A 17,240-nucleotide genomic window follows, 5' to 3' on the forward strand; every position below is an offset into this window, starting at 1 on the left:
AGTTACATAAGTCCTCGTTATCATTCGTGCTTGAGCATTTATCTTCAGTGCAGTTGCTAAAGAGAAATATTTTAGAAAAGCCTCCTCTTTTTTTAACCTTCTATAAACCACTTTTTTGCATGTAGTGAGTCTTTAGAATGTTCTTATTAAAATTTTTGAGCTGAAAAATAATTTCATGAACTATAGAATGAATCTATCCTCAAAACTTTAAACAAGATGAAATGTCTTCATCCTAATGTTTCACTCAAGCTTCTTCAAGGAAGTACCTTTAGTTTCCAGGCTGTGCCCGTCTCGGTTGCCTGGCCTTGGAACCCTTTCCCCTAACCAGGCTGCCTCTTCCAGCTCAAGATACACATAGTCTTACTGCAGTTTGACTTGAAGGCTGGTTGATAGCCTTGGGACATCTCCCTCCTCTTTTCTGAAGTGAAAAGGAGTATATGGGGAGAGAGGAAGAAAGGTCTGGGAGGAGAGGAGGGACGGGAAACCTTAGTTGGGATGTAAAGTAAATAAACAATTGAAAAAAAGACATACCTTTAGTTTCTTTGGTACAAAGTCTATGAAAAACTTTTGTAACTAAGTCATATTTTTATTAAGACAAATGTTTGTGAAATAAAACTCATTAAGCTTTTAATTTTTTTTAAAATGCCAGAAGTTATTGAATTTTAAAAAGAATTTCATTTGAATGAAACTTTCAAAAATAAGGCATTTTTAAATTTTAGGAAAGTGAGTCAGGGTATCAGAGTGACATCAGTTGCCTCTGAGAAAACAGAATAAATGTGTATCCTCTCAAGGAACACTTTCAGCCCTTTCTTGAAAATGCTCTTTTTCTCTCCTGGGAGTTGAAGCCGTAAGGGACTCGTTAAATATGAAAAAACCATTTTAATGCCTAATGGGCCTTTAAAAAATTAAAGAGAGTTCATGTCGATGTAACTAGAAAAGAAACTCTTTGGTTGATGTTCTTATTGGCATGTAACCCAGAGAGCCTTTAAAAGCCAAAAGGATGAAGATGCTCAGTCTAAGAGAGGCTTTTTAGCATAGTTGTGGGAAAGTAATTGCCCTGACAAAGAGAACAGTCAGCAGTCACACACAACTGGATTCATGGCTTTTCCAAAACTGCCCAGTGAAGACTTAAAAATAGTTTTGGGGAGATATGTAGTATTACATTTATCAATACATTGAATATATTTAGAAGAACAACTTTGGATTATCTAGAGAATTGGTAACACATATGGAAAAGATTTCTTTTGTCAACTGACCAAATGGTTCGGATCTACGATGGGCCATCTCCAAAGAAAATTATAAACCCTAGGTTAGGTCATCCAAATGATTAAATCAAATATTTTCTTGCTGAAAGTTATAGAGTGTCAGTAGGTATAAAGCAGCCAGCTACTCCCAGGTTCCAAACTTAACATTTATTTGTATACTATATAGGAAATAAGAGTGCATTATTCTGAACCACTATTTCAAATCGTTATTTACTTTATAATTCTGTTGATGAAGATAAAATTAAAGTCATCTCTTTCTTGCCTTTTAGGTATTATATATCGTAAGACATAAAAGTCAACATTCTATAATTTTTTTTCAAAGTGAATATTTGAGAATAAAAGTTGTTGGACTAGGATGTAATGCCTTTTTTTTTTTTTTTTTTACCTTGCCACCAGTTATGCCATTTCCTCTTCCAAGGAACTTTTTGTTTGTTTTATAAAGCAATGGGAAATCCAGAAAACATAGAAGATGCATACGTTGCAGTTATCCGACCAAAGAACACTGCCAGTCTCAACTCTCGGGAGTATAGAGCTAAGTCCTATGAAGTGAGAAGATTTGATAACATTTAATTCCTACTACTGACTGTCATTCTGTACTACCACTCACATATAAAGCATTATGAACATATGCTATAATTATTATTAACAGCTTGTTACTATAGATCTTTACCACTTTCATATTTTCTGTTGTGTGCCTTTCACAATGTGGTATTCATTTACATGTGTGGATTATTAGATTAAAAAGTTATTTGGGGGCTGACATGTAAACCAGTTGCTGGAGTGCTTGACCAGCATAAATGTCTGAGTTTGATTCTCAGCACTGCATAAAACAGTCAGGGTGGACTTTGACTACATCAGTCACTTGAAGCCAGCCTTGGTGTGCATGAGACCCTGACTTACAATGAAAGAAACAGAGAAAGACAAAGTCATGATTTTCTTATGTTTATTTACTTAGATCGTATAATTTATGGAATAACTCAAAAATTAAAAACTTAATGAAAGAAATCAATTTACTCAACCTAATTTCTACATTTTGCTTAAACTGTTTTTGTAATGTTATCTGAAGCCATTTCCCAATCTTGTTTGCACTATCAATTGACTTGGGAAACTACTAGTGCTAGGAGTCTGTTATGATTTAATAGATCCAGAGAGGAAGTGTTAGGATTATTTTAAAGCTCTATAGATTATATATTCTATAATATGCCCCTAGGGTTGAGAAAGACTGTCAGATTATAATGGTATTCTAGGGAAAGTAAATTTTAAACTTTGTATTAATATCATTTTCTCATCTAAGATTTTATTGCATGAAGTTCCCATTGAAGGACAGAAAAAGAAGAGAAAGAAAGTTTTGCTGGAAACTAAACTTCAAGGCAATAGTGAAATAGCACAAGGCATATTGGACTATGTAGTAGAAACTACCAAACCAATTTCTCCTGCAAACCAGGGGATCAAAGGTAGGAAACTTCTCTCTCCCTACACCTAACAATTTGTTTTCAGTACTTTAAAAAACATTTTGTGGGTTTGGGGCACTAGAGGATTGTTTTGCTTTGTTTATGTTGTTTTTGAGAGAATCTCACTGTGTAACCCTGGCTGTCCTGGAACTTGTTATGTAGACCAGGCTGGCTGTGAATTTGCAGAGATCTATTTGCTTCTGCCTCCTGAGTTCTGCTGAGATTAAAAATGGTGCTGTTTTGTCTGGCACAGGAAAAAAAATTTAATATTTTAAAATCGATTTCTTTCTGTATTCCTTTCCATTTAAAAAAGTATGAAAACCTCAGGAAGTTATTAAACTATAGTCCAGATCTTTCAAGAGGTAACTGAGATTCAATTATAGAATTTTCTAGTATGCATTATGTACCTTATCATATTCACTGTTCCAGTTTAGTCCCTCTTCCACCCTGCACCGATCCTCGTCTTCCCAGTGATAACTAATTTGTACAGAACCCAAACATTGAAGAAGATGCAGTGTTAGGGATTTATTTAATGGAAAGACTACAGTTTTCTTTTGCTAGCAGTATAGCTTTGTGGATAATTATCTTTGTGCTATTACCAAACAAAAGAAACTAACCATAAGCCTCTCTGTGACTAAGGAAAACAATTTTCATGGATTAATTAGCCAAAAAATCAAAAATCAAAACAAAACAAAACAAAAAAACCTTTAAGTTAAGAAGGTAATAATTTTCTTCTCATTTTGGTCATAGAAAGATCCTTTTAAAAATTTTTAAAAATTAAAGAAAAAAAAGAAAAAAGGGAAAAACAGAAAAATATTATAAACATATTAACTTCAGCTGGGGCAAATGGATCTCTGTGCATTTAAGGCCAGCCTAGTTTACAGAGGGAGCCAGGACAGCCAGGGCTACACAGAGAAACTCTTGTCTTAAAAAAACCAAAGTGGGGTTGGGGGGGAGTATTAACCCTGAAAGGCTGAAGCCCATTTAAAATATTAGGTGATATGTAGTTGGTACAATTTATTGATACAATTAATAACCTATTTTCAGAGGCTTTGGCCTTCTAAGAAACAGGCAGCAGTCAGAAAGTCTAACAGTTATAAGCTGTGTATATACAGTAGGAGTTATAATTTTAAAAGGAAAGTATTCAGGGGCTCAAGAGATGGCTCAGTGGTTAAGAGCATTGGCTGCTCTCACAGAGGACTGGGTTCAATTTCCTGCATTCACATAGTGGCTCACAACACTCTCTAGCTCCAGCTCATAGGAAGTTTTTTTATTTTTTAATTTAAAGCTCTGAATGTATTTAGTGTATGCATGCATGCCTATGTGGTCATTTGTATGTGTGAGTGCAGGTCATGCTTGAACATGGCTCATGTGTGGCAGTGAGAGGACAACCTTGATGGATAAGAGCTTTCTTTATTGCTAGCACCTGCACACACCAGGCTCTTGACCTCACCTTAATTCTTCTGTCTACAGCTCCCTTATTGCTTGTCTGGCACTGCACACTGTAGACACACACTATTATGCCCAGATTTGAACTCAGGCTCTTACACTTGGACAACAAATACTTTACCCACTGAGTCATCTCCCCAATCGCTAGAATTATCAGTTTTTATTAGTGCATATAATAGGATATGATATGATATAATATATAGCTGCCTTTTATATATTTGGATTTCTTTTCTAAAATCGTTGTTTTCTTTGGTATTTTGTACATATTTTTAATCCTTAATTTTTTTTAGATTTATTTATTTTTGTGATACTAGAGATCAAACTTAGACCCTTTCTCATATTAGACAAGTGTTATTCCAATGAGGAGTATCTACAACCCCTAAAATCTTGGTTTCTAATCTTGAAGATAATTTATATGATTTAAATATCTATTATGTTTAGCCAGGTGTGATAGTTTACACATGTAATTGCTACACTTAGGAGGCTGAGGCAGCAGGATCATGAGTTAAAGGCTAGCTTGGGCTACATGGGGAATTCAGGCCAGGACTACAATGAGGGACTTTATTCCAAAAAAGCCAAGAAGCAAGCAAGCAAGAAAATTCTCTTACTTTTATCTTTGCTCTGTTTGTTGGGGTGTTGTTGTTGTTAATTTTTTAATTATTAGGAAAACGAGTGGTGCTGATGAAGAAATTTCCTCTGGATGGAGAGAAGACAGGCAGGGAAGCAGCACTATTTATTGTTCCATCAGTCGTCAAAGGTAATCTAGGTTTCTTTACAGATTCTTAAGTATTTTGAATGTGAATTGGAAGTTTGCTGAAGCACTTAGGAATGTACATTTAAGGTTACTATTGTAATATTGTTATGCATGTTTTTAACTTAACAGAAGAAAACAACCTCAAGTATTTTAATTTCCCCAGGTAATATATAGGCTTCCTGACTAATTGATAATGTTTTCTTTTCTACTTTTAAGATGTAGATGTGAAGAGAGAAATAATTGAAATTAAATGTATTCAGGATAGGAAGTTAGAGAGTGGATGACTCAGTAGTTAAAAGCAGTGACTGGGCTTCCAGAGAACCCAGGTTTAATAACCATATTCCAAACAGTGGGTCACAAGCATCTTTAACTCCAATTTCAGGGGATCCAACACTGTCTTCTGGTTTCTGAAAATACCAGGCATGCACATGGTAGATAGACATACTTGCAGGCAAAATATTCATACATATAAGATAAAATTAAAATTAAAAAAGTATCTTGTCATAAAGCAGTTTTTCAAAGGATATGCCATTAATAGGCTAGAAATAGACATAACCTATAATGATGCCAAGAAAACACTAATTATAGTTCTAAAACATTCTGTCTAATAATATTGATAACATTTATAGAACATAAACGTACTATAAAATTTTAAATTGAGCTTTTGAAATCTTAGAATAATAGAAGCAATTTTGAGTTTCAGTGCAAATCCTATAATTTTGAGGCTTTGGATTAATCTTTAAGACTTAATTATGTGTATATAAAGAAAATGTTATTCCATACTCTTACTTGATTTATAGTATAGGAAGAATTCATTGAGGTATTTGATATGAAATTTCTTTACAAACCATAGAGTGTTGGCCTCACATAAGTTAGTAATACTTCAATAAAATGTTATCCCATCAGCCTGCTGTTGCTTCCTGTGTTTACATTATTTTGTTGGCCAGTATAGCTTGCAAGGTTCACAAGCTTAAAAAGTCTGCCCTTTCAAATGATGTTGGAAACCTATTGAGAAAGATTATAAATACTGGTGCCAGTGGGCTGGCTTAGTGATTAAAAGTGCTTTCAATGCAATCCCAATAATCTGAGTTTGATTCTTGGAACCCACATAAAACAGCCAATAAACCTCTGGAATCCCAGCATTCCAACTGTGAGGTAGGAGATGGAGACAGTAGAATGAGTGAACCAAAACTCATGGACTAACTATCCTGCAGTCTGATGCACATGGCAGAAACACAATACACATTGTATCCACACGGTAGCAGATAAGAACCAACTCCCAAAAGTTATTCCCTGACCTATACACAAACACTAAATAAAATTTAAAATAATAAATGTTGTGTTTACCTAAGTAGACAAGTTATAGAACTGGCTGTCACTTGAATCTAGGCCTTGGAATTATCCAAATGCGGAATAATTTGTTATATTTTACCAATAGTGAGAACTTGTTCTATATGAAGAAAGTATACTTGTAAACTTATGTAATGGAATAATTCCTTCATTTTTCTTTTTCAGATAATACTAAATATGCATATACTCCCGGATGCCCAATTTTTTACTGCTTACAAGATATTATGAGAGTTTGTAGTGAATCCAGTACTCACTTTGCAACACTTACAGCAAGAATGTTAATAGCCTTGGATAAGTAAGAAATGCATTAAGAATAATTTAATCTATCATAATCATGAAATTAGTTTGAGATATACTTCTGGAAAAAATTAATGAAAATAACCTATTATATTAAAAAATGGTCAATTTTTTAGTTGCCTTGTCTATTTACAGTGTGTTAATTTTTCTTTGAAAAATAAAAACGCTTCCCAGCTTTCAGGATAATTCTTCTGTTATAAAAGTAGGCATAGTCATTACTCTTTTCAGCGCACAAGTCATCGTCTGTCCTTTTTTGTGTAGTATCACATTCCGGGAAGTCTAATTATAGAAGTACTTTATACTTTTTAAAGGCATTTTTATGATTATAGTGGGAGACATTTTTAGAAAAATTGTTGTGTCTATTGACAAAGCATTTATTAAGTCCTTAACATTAAATATATTTTATTTATAATGTTTATTTACCATTTATAAATAAAAAATACATTATTTTTCTCTGAGGTGGGTAAAAGATTCTTTGAAGAAGGATTTGGTAGGCTTCTTTATATACATTCTGAATGTATTTATAAAATATAAATAATACATTTATTGAATATAATGTTAGAAGGTGTCACATGTCAGAGTTGTACAGTAGTTTTCCTTGTCATCTTCACTTTTGAGCATGTGCTTCTTTTCCCACTTCTGCAGGTGGTTAGATGAACGTCATGCACAATCTCACTTTATTCCAGCTTTATTCCGACCTTCTCCCCTTGAACGGATAAAGACAAATGTCATAAACCCTGCGTATGCTGCTGAACTAGGTCAGATAGAAAACTCACTACATATGGGCTATAGTGCACTAGAAATAAAGAGTAAAATGCTAGCCCTAGAGAAAGCAGACACCTGCATTTACAACCCTTTGTTTGGATCAGATCTTCAGTATACAAATCGGGTAAGAGTTGAATATTGACTTCAGTTTCAAAAGACATCTTAAATATAATTTTTTTCTAACAAAGGTGCACAGGTTGTCATTTTAAACATTAAAACACATAGTGCTTTATTTATATATGAAAGTCAAGCATCTGAGGCTTTTAAGTAATTTTTATTTTATTTTTCCTTTTCTAGGTAGATAAAGTGGTAATAAATCCATACTTTGGTCTCGGAGCTCCAGACTACTCAAAAATCCAAATTCCCAAACAGGAAAAGTGGCAGCGAAGCATGAGCAGTGTTGTGGAGGACAAGTACAGCTTTGGTTTTACTCTCATTGGCTTTCTAGCTTGATGATAGAATGTATATAGGCAGTAAGTAAGCAGCGTGAGCATGGCCCTGGCTGCACAGCGTAGGTAGTTCTGAGATGAGTCACGTTTGTTTTGAAGTAGTGTGAATTTCAACAGTGCTTATATGTTCTAATTTCCTTTTTATGACCAGAGAACGCAATGGGTTGATGACTTTCCTTTACATCGAAATGCCTGTGAAGGAGATTCAGAATTACTAAGCCATCTTCTGGATAAAGGATTTTCAGTCAACCAACTAGATAATGACCACTGGGCACCCATTCATTATGCATGCTGGTAAATAAATTATTCTGTTTAGGAAAATTGAACTCATAATATTATGGTTTCTTATCCAAAAATTGTTCTCATTCCAGAAAGCATGTGTACCATTGTTTGTCTTTTGAGTAATCTGTTCTGATTTTTTGATTACTGAGTATGTGTTACTGTTCAGAACTGCCAGATCTGCCCTGAGTAAAGCACCCGCGTGTACAAGCAATACACTAAGATAGACACTAGACAGTAAATGTCAGTGTGCCCCATAGGGCTCGAGTGTTCCTTTATGATACTGTCGTATCATATTGGTTTATTTTTGCTAGAAAATTGACATTTGTTAAGCACATGGGATTTGAACTTGTATCGTGTTAGAAAAGTATCCATTTAGATCTTTCTGAATGTATGGTATCCAGAAGCCTACCAAATCTTTCTTCAAAGATCCTGCCCCCAGGGAAAAATAATGTTTTTAGTATTTTAAGATAAAGTTATAAAATCATAGTATTAATTTTTAAAATTACAGATACCATGTTTAACTCAGACTGAAAGTATTTAAACATCAGATCATAATGTAGATTATACTGTAGACTTTTATTTTTTCTTTTAAGAGTTCAGTCGTTGCCCCCACCCTCTTGATCTGTCCTCCCACTGCTCTTCATTTTATTCCTCCCCTCTATCTCCAAGAGGATGTTTCAACCCCACCCCCGCCAAGCTTCCCCACTCCCTGGGGCCTCAAGTCTCTGGAGGGTCTTAGGTGCATCTTCTCCCACTGAGGCCAGACCAGGCAGTCCTTTGCTGTATATGTGTCGGGGTGGGGGGGGGACCTTGGATCAGCTTGTGTATACTGCCTAATTGATGGCTCAATATCTGAGAGATCTTAGGGGTTCAGGTTAGTTGAGACTGCTATGGGGTTGCCCTCCTCCTCAACTTCTTCCAATCTTTCCCTAATTCAACCACAGGGGTCCCCGACTTCAGTCCAATGGTTGGGTGAAAGTATCTGTGTCTGTCTCAGTCAGCTGCTTGTTGAGCCTCAGAGAACAGTTCCTGTCTGTAAGCACAACATAGCATCAGTAATAATGTCAAGCATTGGAGCCTCCCCTTGTGATAGACCCCAAGTTGGGCTGGTCACTTGACAGTCTTTCCCTCGGTCTCTTCTCTATTTTTGTCAAAGATTCTTATAGTCACTTCCTTATATTTTTTAAAATGTAAGGGTTGGAACAGAATTGGAGTTAGTTCTTTCTGTCCATTGCCCAGTGTCCCTCCTGGCACGCTTACTCTTCTCACAGAATTATACTAATGCTACATAGCTGAACTGAGTTCTTGTTTCATAGCAGTAATGAACTGTTATAGATTGCTGTCTCGAAAAGACATAATCATTCCATTTTTTATGAGAGGATTGCTTCTAATGTATTGTTTTAAGTGATCCTAACTTTTGCCAATAATATTAAATTATTAACTACTTATTAACTATATATAGTATCTTAGTGTCACACTGAGCAAGGAGCCTCACCTCTCTAAGTGTCAGTTTTCTTATCTATAAGTAAATTACAGTAATTAGGGCTGAGAAATCGCTTGATAGAAGCCCTAAGTCCTAAGTTCAATCTTCAACACTGCAAAGAGTAACAAATTGTAAGTAGTTAGACCATTCTGGACTTCTTTCCAATTCAAATTTTTGTTTCTCTGATTCTAATATTTGTATCAAGTTGTTTACTGGTTATATTTAATATATATGCTTTTTCTGTTTCTCTATATTTTTTCCCTATTTTATCTATAAATGTGTTCTTGATGAGAAATACAGTTCAGTGTCAGAACACCTAATCAGTGTGCTTGAAATCTGAGGTTTTATCCTCAGTAGCAGGGGAATACCAGCAAGCTTAAATGAGTTCTTATGCTTTTCATTATGAGGAATTTTTATATTTATATTTAGAACAAGCTACCCTAAATTGTTGTTAGCTGATCGAGTAGATTTTCATTCATATAACTAATAATTACCCTAGTTGAAACTTTGCTTAGAGCTAAAAAGAAGGGGTAGAATACACTTTAACCCTCAAAACATGCTGCAGAATTGGAAATGATAACATCAGTGAACTTTAATTTAGGAATCCCAGATTTATATATTTGACTTGCCTTCCATTTTGCAGCATGGGTTATTTTCTTCTTTAGGAAAAGAAAAGAAAAACTTTGAACTATCATTACATAAAAACAAAAGTATAGTGTGACATTTAACTGTGTTTTGGGATATACCTAGGTTTCAATAGCAGGGATTAGTTCCTTAAGTATGATCCTTATTAAATTATGTAATGTTCTAATAGCCTGCTTGTATATTTACAAGATAGAGTTTAAAATATCTTTCCTAAGATTGAAATAGAAAATACAAATATAGTAAGCGAGAGCCCATAGTAAATACTGAATAAGTGTTGGCTTTGATTAATAAATATAACTGGAGTGGGAAGATAGTTCAGTGACAGGGCATATGCTTAATATGTCAAGAAGGAAGGGGTCGAGGGAAGGAAGGGAAAGAAAAAGAATTGTTCAAATGTAAAAATTGATATCTCAATTTAAAATTTGTTAATTTTAGATTCTTAGTTACAATTTCTCCTTAGTAGAATAGAGAGAGAAAAAAATTCTCCTTTGATAAAATTTTCTGTCAACTAAAACTAATGATCATTATTGGATTAATGTGACTCTGGAGAAAGAATGGAACGGTCCTGGCTGGGAGGTGCAATTGGAAGGCAGAGGCAGGGGTGTGAACACAAGGTTGAGCTCAGCCTGTCTGTAAGCCAGCCGGGGCTATATAGGGAGATCCTGTCTCAAAAGAAAAAAATAAAAACTAGTAAAAACCTTACTTTAAGTCACTACTTTATGGCAGGATTATGAAGGGACACAGGCTATTTAGTCCTGTCCTTTTTTAAATTTGTTTTTAGGTTAGATTGGCCTTGAACTTTTCATCTTCCTGCCTCTGCCTCCTAAGTGTGGGATTATAGATAGACACCACCATTCCTAGTCCTGTCTTATTAGGTTAAACTATATGTTTACCCCTTTGGATCTCATCCTTAAATTTTTGCTTAGATCAGTAATTCTTAATTTTTGGTTTGAAGTTATGATTCCAAAGAGTCTTTGTTTATGTGGAATTAATTTAGTGATATTTATCATATTTGAAATCTTATTAGAAATCAAAGTGAAAATGTGTTTATCAATACCAGAAACATACTATGTGAAAAATAAGTTTTATGAAAAAAAATGCCATATTTTCTAAAATATGTTTTATTAATACTGCTGTTTATTTAATAAAAATACTGTTTTACAGTATTACAAATCTCTATTCTACCTAGCTAATAGATGTAATCTCATTTCTGTTCTCCTTTCAGTTTCTCCTTTAGTCTGTTTCAAAACATGTCATGAAATTTCTAAAATCTTCCTCCCCCTTTGTTCTCAGACCAGATTAGAATTGAAAGGGCTTACCTTGTCATTACTATTATTCACGACTACATTGTTGTTGCTGGTAGTGGTGTGTTAGCCTTTGTTCTGTAGTTTATCCTACAGAAGTCAGGAAATCAGGTTCTCACTGGCTCATAGTCATGAAAGTGTGGCTAAATTACATAACTGATTCAAACATCACTTTTCTTCCTTTTTTTTTTTTTTTCCAAACATCACTTTTCTAATCCTCTTGATACAATTAGCTCTACCTTCCTCATAGTTCAACTATGTGACGACCATATTCAATAACTGATTAAGAAAAGTTTAAAACATTCAGAATTCATGTTTGATTTAGTTACTTTTGTTAGTGTTTGAACTGTTCTATTTCACATTCTCTCCTGTCTTTTCCTGTAACGGTGTTTTTCTAAGTGGAATTCAGTATTGTAGGATGGATATCTTTCTCTAGGTTTTTGTCAAAGATTATGTATTCTTCCAGGCTTAGCAATAGTTATGCTCAGTTCCATATTTCACATATTTTCAGATTAACATTCTAGGCTTTGCCTCCTTCCTCAGTACTATTATGCATTTTTAGTTGCTAATAAACAATTTAGTCTCTTCCCTTTGGAGAATAAAGCACTTTAAAACATATCTTAACAACATTCTGGGGGACTCCCAAACTGACAGAGAACAGAAGTACATAAAGGAAGACGAAACTGAGATAAGTCTCTTAGAAACAAAAAATAAAATGCTATCTTTATTTATTAATGTATCTTTATTCAGAATAATAATGGAGTTTCACCTGAACAGAATGGGGAAGAGGAAAAGACACCTTCCATACAGCAGAACACACAATGTGAAGCGACATGACTAAGAAAGGGTCCGATACAAGTGGCCAGTCCAGAGTAGGATAAAACCACAGGGTGTGTGAAAGGGAAGAAAGCAGAAATTGAAGTTGAATGAAATCACTTTTAGTATGCTGCCTCCTACCCCAGTTGCCCTACAGTGCAAACCAAATTTCTTTCCCTTTTTCCCTACTATTCCCTTATTTCCAAACAGCAAATTCTTTTCAGTCTTTGCTTTAGACCATAAGCATAAAGCAGAAGGCTGACTCAGTATACCTGGCATGTGCTTTGCATTCTCCTGAGACCTTGTATTGTGTACTCCTTTCTCCAAGCCTAAAATCATACTTTCTTCAGTTCTGTTCTATTTATAATTCAACTCATATTGTTTTTTTTCTTTCAAAATACATTTAAATTGTCTTGGACTGGAGATGTACCATCTCTCTTTTCCAATAATTTTTAAAGAGTATACTATTCTTATCTTTAAATTTTTGAAGTGTCAGATGTTTCAGGAGGTTAAGAGCACTGGCTACTCCCAGAGGAGCCGGGTTCCATTCACAGCACCCATGTCATGGCTTATAGCCATCTGTAATTCCAGTTCCAAGGGCGCTGCACACAGTGATACGCAGATGTATAAACACGACACCCATGCACATAAAAATTATTTTTAAAAAAATACAGAAGCAGTCTAATCTTAATTGATTGTTATCTTAAGCTGTTTACTTATATCTTACAACATTATTTAACTTAATCAATGTAAGCATTATTCTTTTAATGACTTAATTTCTGATTTTAAGTTGCTTTTTATGCTGTTACTTGGTTTGATTGTTTATCTTGTGGTGGGAATTGAACCCTGGGTTTGTGGTGCATATATTTACCATAAGTGAGCTACACCTTCTGACTCAATTAAGAACTCAAAATTGTATCTCCTAATTTCTCCCTTTTATGGAATGATTATGCCATCTTTTTTTCTCTTGTTTTAAGACTATATTTCTCTTACTTGGTCAGAATTGAGTTGAGCCATAGTAACACACACAAAGTTCCTTAGGTCAGTACATTTACATTACTCCTTTGTCCTCTAGATCCTCTTTAGAGACCTTGTTTAACTCATCAGGTGGGGCTTGTTATTTTAGGCAGACTTTATTTATTTATTTTTATAGGTATGGAAAGGTTGAGGCCACTCGCATATTATTAGAGAAAGGAAAGTGCAATCCAAACCTTTTAAATGGCCAGCTCAGCTCACCGCTTCATTTTGCTGCTGGAGGGGGACATTCGGAAATAGTACAGATCCTTCTAACTCACCCAGACATTGACAGAGTAAGTTATTTTTTTGTTTTTGTATTTTAATATTCACTGACTAATAAGTAGTGATAAAATGTTTAATTGTATACTTAATAGGTTAACTAAAACAAATTTTACTTTAAAGTTTATAGAGTAATGTTTATATATTAACTGTGCCTTTTATCTTAAGTTTTGAATTTTTATTAATAAAGTACACTTCACAGAAAATGCATTATTTTAACCACTTAGATGCACAGTTCATACCACCCACTACATTTGTGTTGTTTATAAAATCATTACACATATCCATCTCCAGAATATACATAAAATTTCCTCTATATTGTGTTTCCCCAAAATGTCTTGAGAGAAAACCATTTAGCCATTTTCTAAAATTTCTACTAACAAGTACTTTTTAAAAAAAATAAAACTGTGGAAACCTTTCTTAAATCTGTAACTGAACTTTTGAGAAACATAATCCTGTTAATTAGTGCTCTGCGTTTTTTGGCTTTTCCTATTTTTGTTGTAGTATATTCTGAGTATGGTTAATATTTAATCCTTGACTAGAGTATTTCTATGCAGTTTTAATTGAATAGCATGCTTTCAGAACACTGTGTATTTGTAATGGCTGTTTATTCATCCCCCCTTCCATTCTAGCACATAACAGACCAACAAGGAAGATCCCCATTAAATGTTTGTGAAGAAAACAAACAAAATAACTGGGAAGAAGCTGCAAAATTGTTGAAAGAAGCCATTAACAAGCCAGTAAGTATTATCTGAACAGTTAGAGCCTAATGTCTTATTTAAATCGATAGTTTACAAAGGACCCTAGGTTCATTCCCTTCACTAAAAAGATTAATAGATATTATAATCTCATATGACAGATGTAATTAAGAAACATATTTTTTGGCATTGTGGAGTATATTTTTACACCGTCCATGGTATAACCTGCTATATATACCTAGGCTATATGGCATATAGTTTGGTATGTGTGATACCCTTAGATGTTTGGTTCTGTCATTAACCAAAATACTATATAATGTATGATTTACTTAATGTGTTTATTTTAAATACTTCTGCTCATTAATGTATATTGCCCCCAAGCAACATTTATATTTATAAGCAACAACATTATATACCATTCATTAATAATTTTTCAGTAAGTCAATGTATAAGAAACTCATTTCCTTCCTCACAAAAGTGAAATGGATGATTTCCTAGGTTTGTGAAAGAGGTATGAGTGTGTATTTATTTATTTGTGTGTGTGTGTGTGTGTGTGTGTGTTTATGTACATGTGGAGACCAATTATCACTTGTCCCCTTCTTTTTTGAGAAATGGTCTCTCACTAAACCTAATGCCCACCATTTTGTCTAGCTTCCAGGAGCTGCTTTTCTTCATTCTTCTGTCTAACCAACTTAGGCATTACAGACACAAGTAGCCATTCCCGGTTTTTATGAGTGCTGAGAAATTAAACTCAGATCTTACATTCACAGCAAGTGCTTCTCCACTGAGCCATATTCCTAGTGCTTTCCTGCTTTTTTATTTAGCTGCTTGAACAGAGAAATCCTCATATTATCCTTCACCGTCGTCCAGTTTCTGATGATACAGTTAGGTAACATTTTCTGGTCCAACTTTTATACTGTGAATGTGATCATATATATCTTATACTTTAAATCCAAAATTAATTATCTTAAAAGTTATTTGCAAGATTACCTGCCTCCTTTAACAGTACAAATCTACTATAATGTTACTGCTATTTACGATTTTATGAATTTAAGGAAGCTCAAATTCCAGTATTTCCTGACTTGTGCTTTCAGTCTTCCATTATAAACTTCTCGTAGTGTAAATTATTGCTGGTACACTTTTTTTCAGGCTTTGTGGGCCACTAGAATCATGAAATTCTTTGATTTAATTCCAAGTTTATATTTCCTGAGGCATTTACTTTATATATTAAATATTCTATAAATGATACACTTAGAAGAATTTAATAGACAATATGTTTAAAAACATTTTCCCTTAATTTGACCATGGAACATTTAGAAGAAACCTTAAAAGTGCAACAATGGAAATAATCATTTTTAAATACTGTCAACATGTTCTTGTTTGAGCAAGGTTTTGATAGTTCCCACATTAGAAGTCTATACTGTAGTACAATCAAGGTAAACCTATACCTGACTAGGTTCCAAATAGATGAGACTCAGACTACGGCTATTTTATTTGATAATTTTATTTTATTTGATAATTACAGGGGGATCATGAGGGAAGATAACCCCTAATCTATTTTTCTAACCCCAGTCCTGGCTACCTCCCCAGTGGTATACTCTAGATAGACACTTGCCGTTTCTCCTGGCCACATGCTCATGGTTCATCTTCCCTCATGGTACCTTTCTCCTCTCCTCTTGTTCTTCCTCCTTCTCCTGAACTCTGTTCCTCTTCTCTCTTCTCCACCCCCAACCAGGTAACTCAAAACCCACCTGCCTCTAATCCCTTCAGTTATTGGCTGTGGCCATTTTTATTTAACAATAGTTTTAAATTAAGCAACTAGATTTGCACAACAAAACTCTATAAACATTAATTCACTTGTAGGCCTAGACCTTCAGGTACAGAATTTAATATTCCAATATATAGCAACAGTCCAAACCTTAAGACTATACCCTGAAGGTATAGTTGGGCAGAAAGTGTCTTGTTGCACTGTGGTATGTAATTATTTTGAATGTGTGTGTGTTCCTGCATGTGTATATGCACATGTGTTTGTGAGTGTCCACAGGGACCAGAAGGTGGCATTGGATTCCCTGAACCTGGAATTGCAAGTGATTGTGAACCTCTCAAAGTAGATACAGGGAATAGTAAGTGTTCTTAACCACTCAATGTCTCTTCAGGCTCAGGATATGTAATGGTTAGACGGCTCACATGACTTTTCATATGCTTTCCTAGTATGAAAAAGTCCGAATCTACAGAATGGATGGGTCATATCGTTCTGTTGAACTCAAGCACGGCAATAATACCACAGCGCAGCAGATAATGGAAGGAATGCGACTCTCTCAGGAAACTCAGCAATGCTTCACTATTTGGATCTGTTCAGAGAATCTTAGTAAGAAGACTCAGGAGGGGGACGTAGTTTATTGTTTAGACCTCATTGCTCCTTTTTGGAAGTACACTAAGAAACTTGAGGATAGCCTTAATAATTATTGACTTTTAGCTACATTTTATATTAGTGTTCAAACTAAAATGGGAGGACCTTCGTCCCTGCTTCATTCAAAGCGTACTGACATTAGTAAGCACTGGAGGTTTCCTCTCTGACAATACAGGTAGTTTGAATGCTATTAAATGTAAAATTCGTACAGCTTGCCTTTATTTTCAGTGTTTCTCTCAAAGTGAAATATTTATGTTAGTTTTCTGTCCAACTTTTTACTTAAAATCAACTTAATATCTCTATGTATTTATCCTTCCAAATTTACTGTAAATACTTGTGAAATATAATTGTGTGGTGATTATCTTTGAATATATGTTTAACACCAAATCATTGTAGTTATTCATAATTAAGTGAACTACAATGGAATTAATTTAGCATACGTTAGTACATTTGATTTAGGTTAAGAATTATCTGCAAAATTCTCCACAATTTTTTTCTAGTCCTATTTATGAAACCAGATCTCTCG

The 17,240-nt window shown here is 34.4% G+C and overlaps 1 protein-coding gene across 1 annotated transcript in view; it reads left to right on the forward strand.

The window, feature by feature from the left end:
• The window catches only part of Krit1 (KRIT1 ankyrin repeat containing), a 33,209-nt gene that overhangs the window by 902 nt on the left and 15,067 nt on the right, over positions 1 to 17,240 (forward strand). The window contains exons 2-11 of the mRNA XM_032907006.1: positions 1,662 to 1,811; positions 2,560 to 2,719; positions 4,830 to 4,922; positions 6,435 to 6,564; positions 7,212 to 7,455; positions 7,629 to 7,744; positions 7,934 to 8,074; positions 13,464 to 13,620; positions 14,239 to 14,346; positions 16,516 to 16,672. Coding sequence (XP_032762897.1) covers positions 1,710 to 1,811; positions 2,560 to 2,719; positions 4,830 to 4,922; positions 6,435 to 6,564; positions 7,212 to 7,455; positions 7,629 to 7,744; positions 7,934 to 8,074; positions 13,464 to 13,620; positions 14,239 to 14,346; positions 16,516 to 16,672 — 1,408 coding nt within the window. The 5' untranslated portion in view covers positions 1,662 to 1,709. The remainder of the gene's footprint in view (positions 1 to 1,661; positions 1,812 to 2,559; positions 2,720 to 4,829; positions 4,923 to 6,434; positions 6,565 to 7,211; positions 7,456 to 7,628; positions 7,745 to 7,933; positions 8,075 to 13,463; positions 13,621 to 14,238; positions 14,347 to 16,515; positions 16,673 to 17,240) is intronic.

This window comes from Rattus rattus, chromosome 6 (assembly GCF_011064425.1).
Source record: "Rattus rattus isolate New Zealand chromosome 6, Rrattus_CSIRO_v1, whole genome shotgun sequence".
Classification (NCBI taxonomy): domain Eukaryota; kingdom Metazoa; phylum Chordata; class Mammalia; order Rodentia; family Muridae; genus Rattus; species Rattus rattus.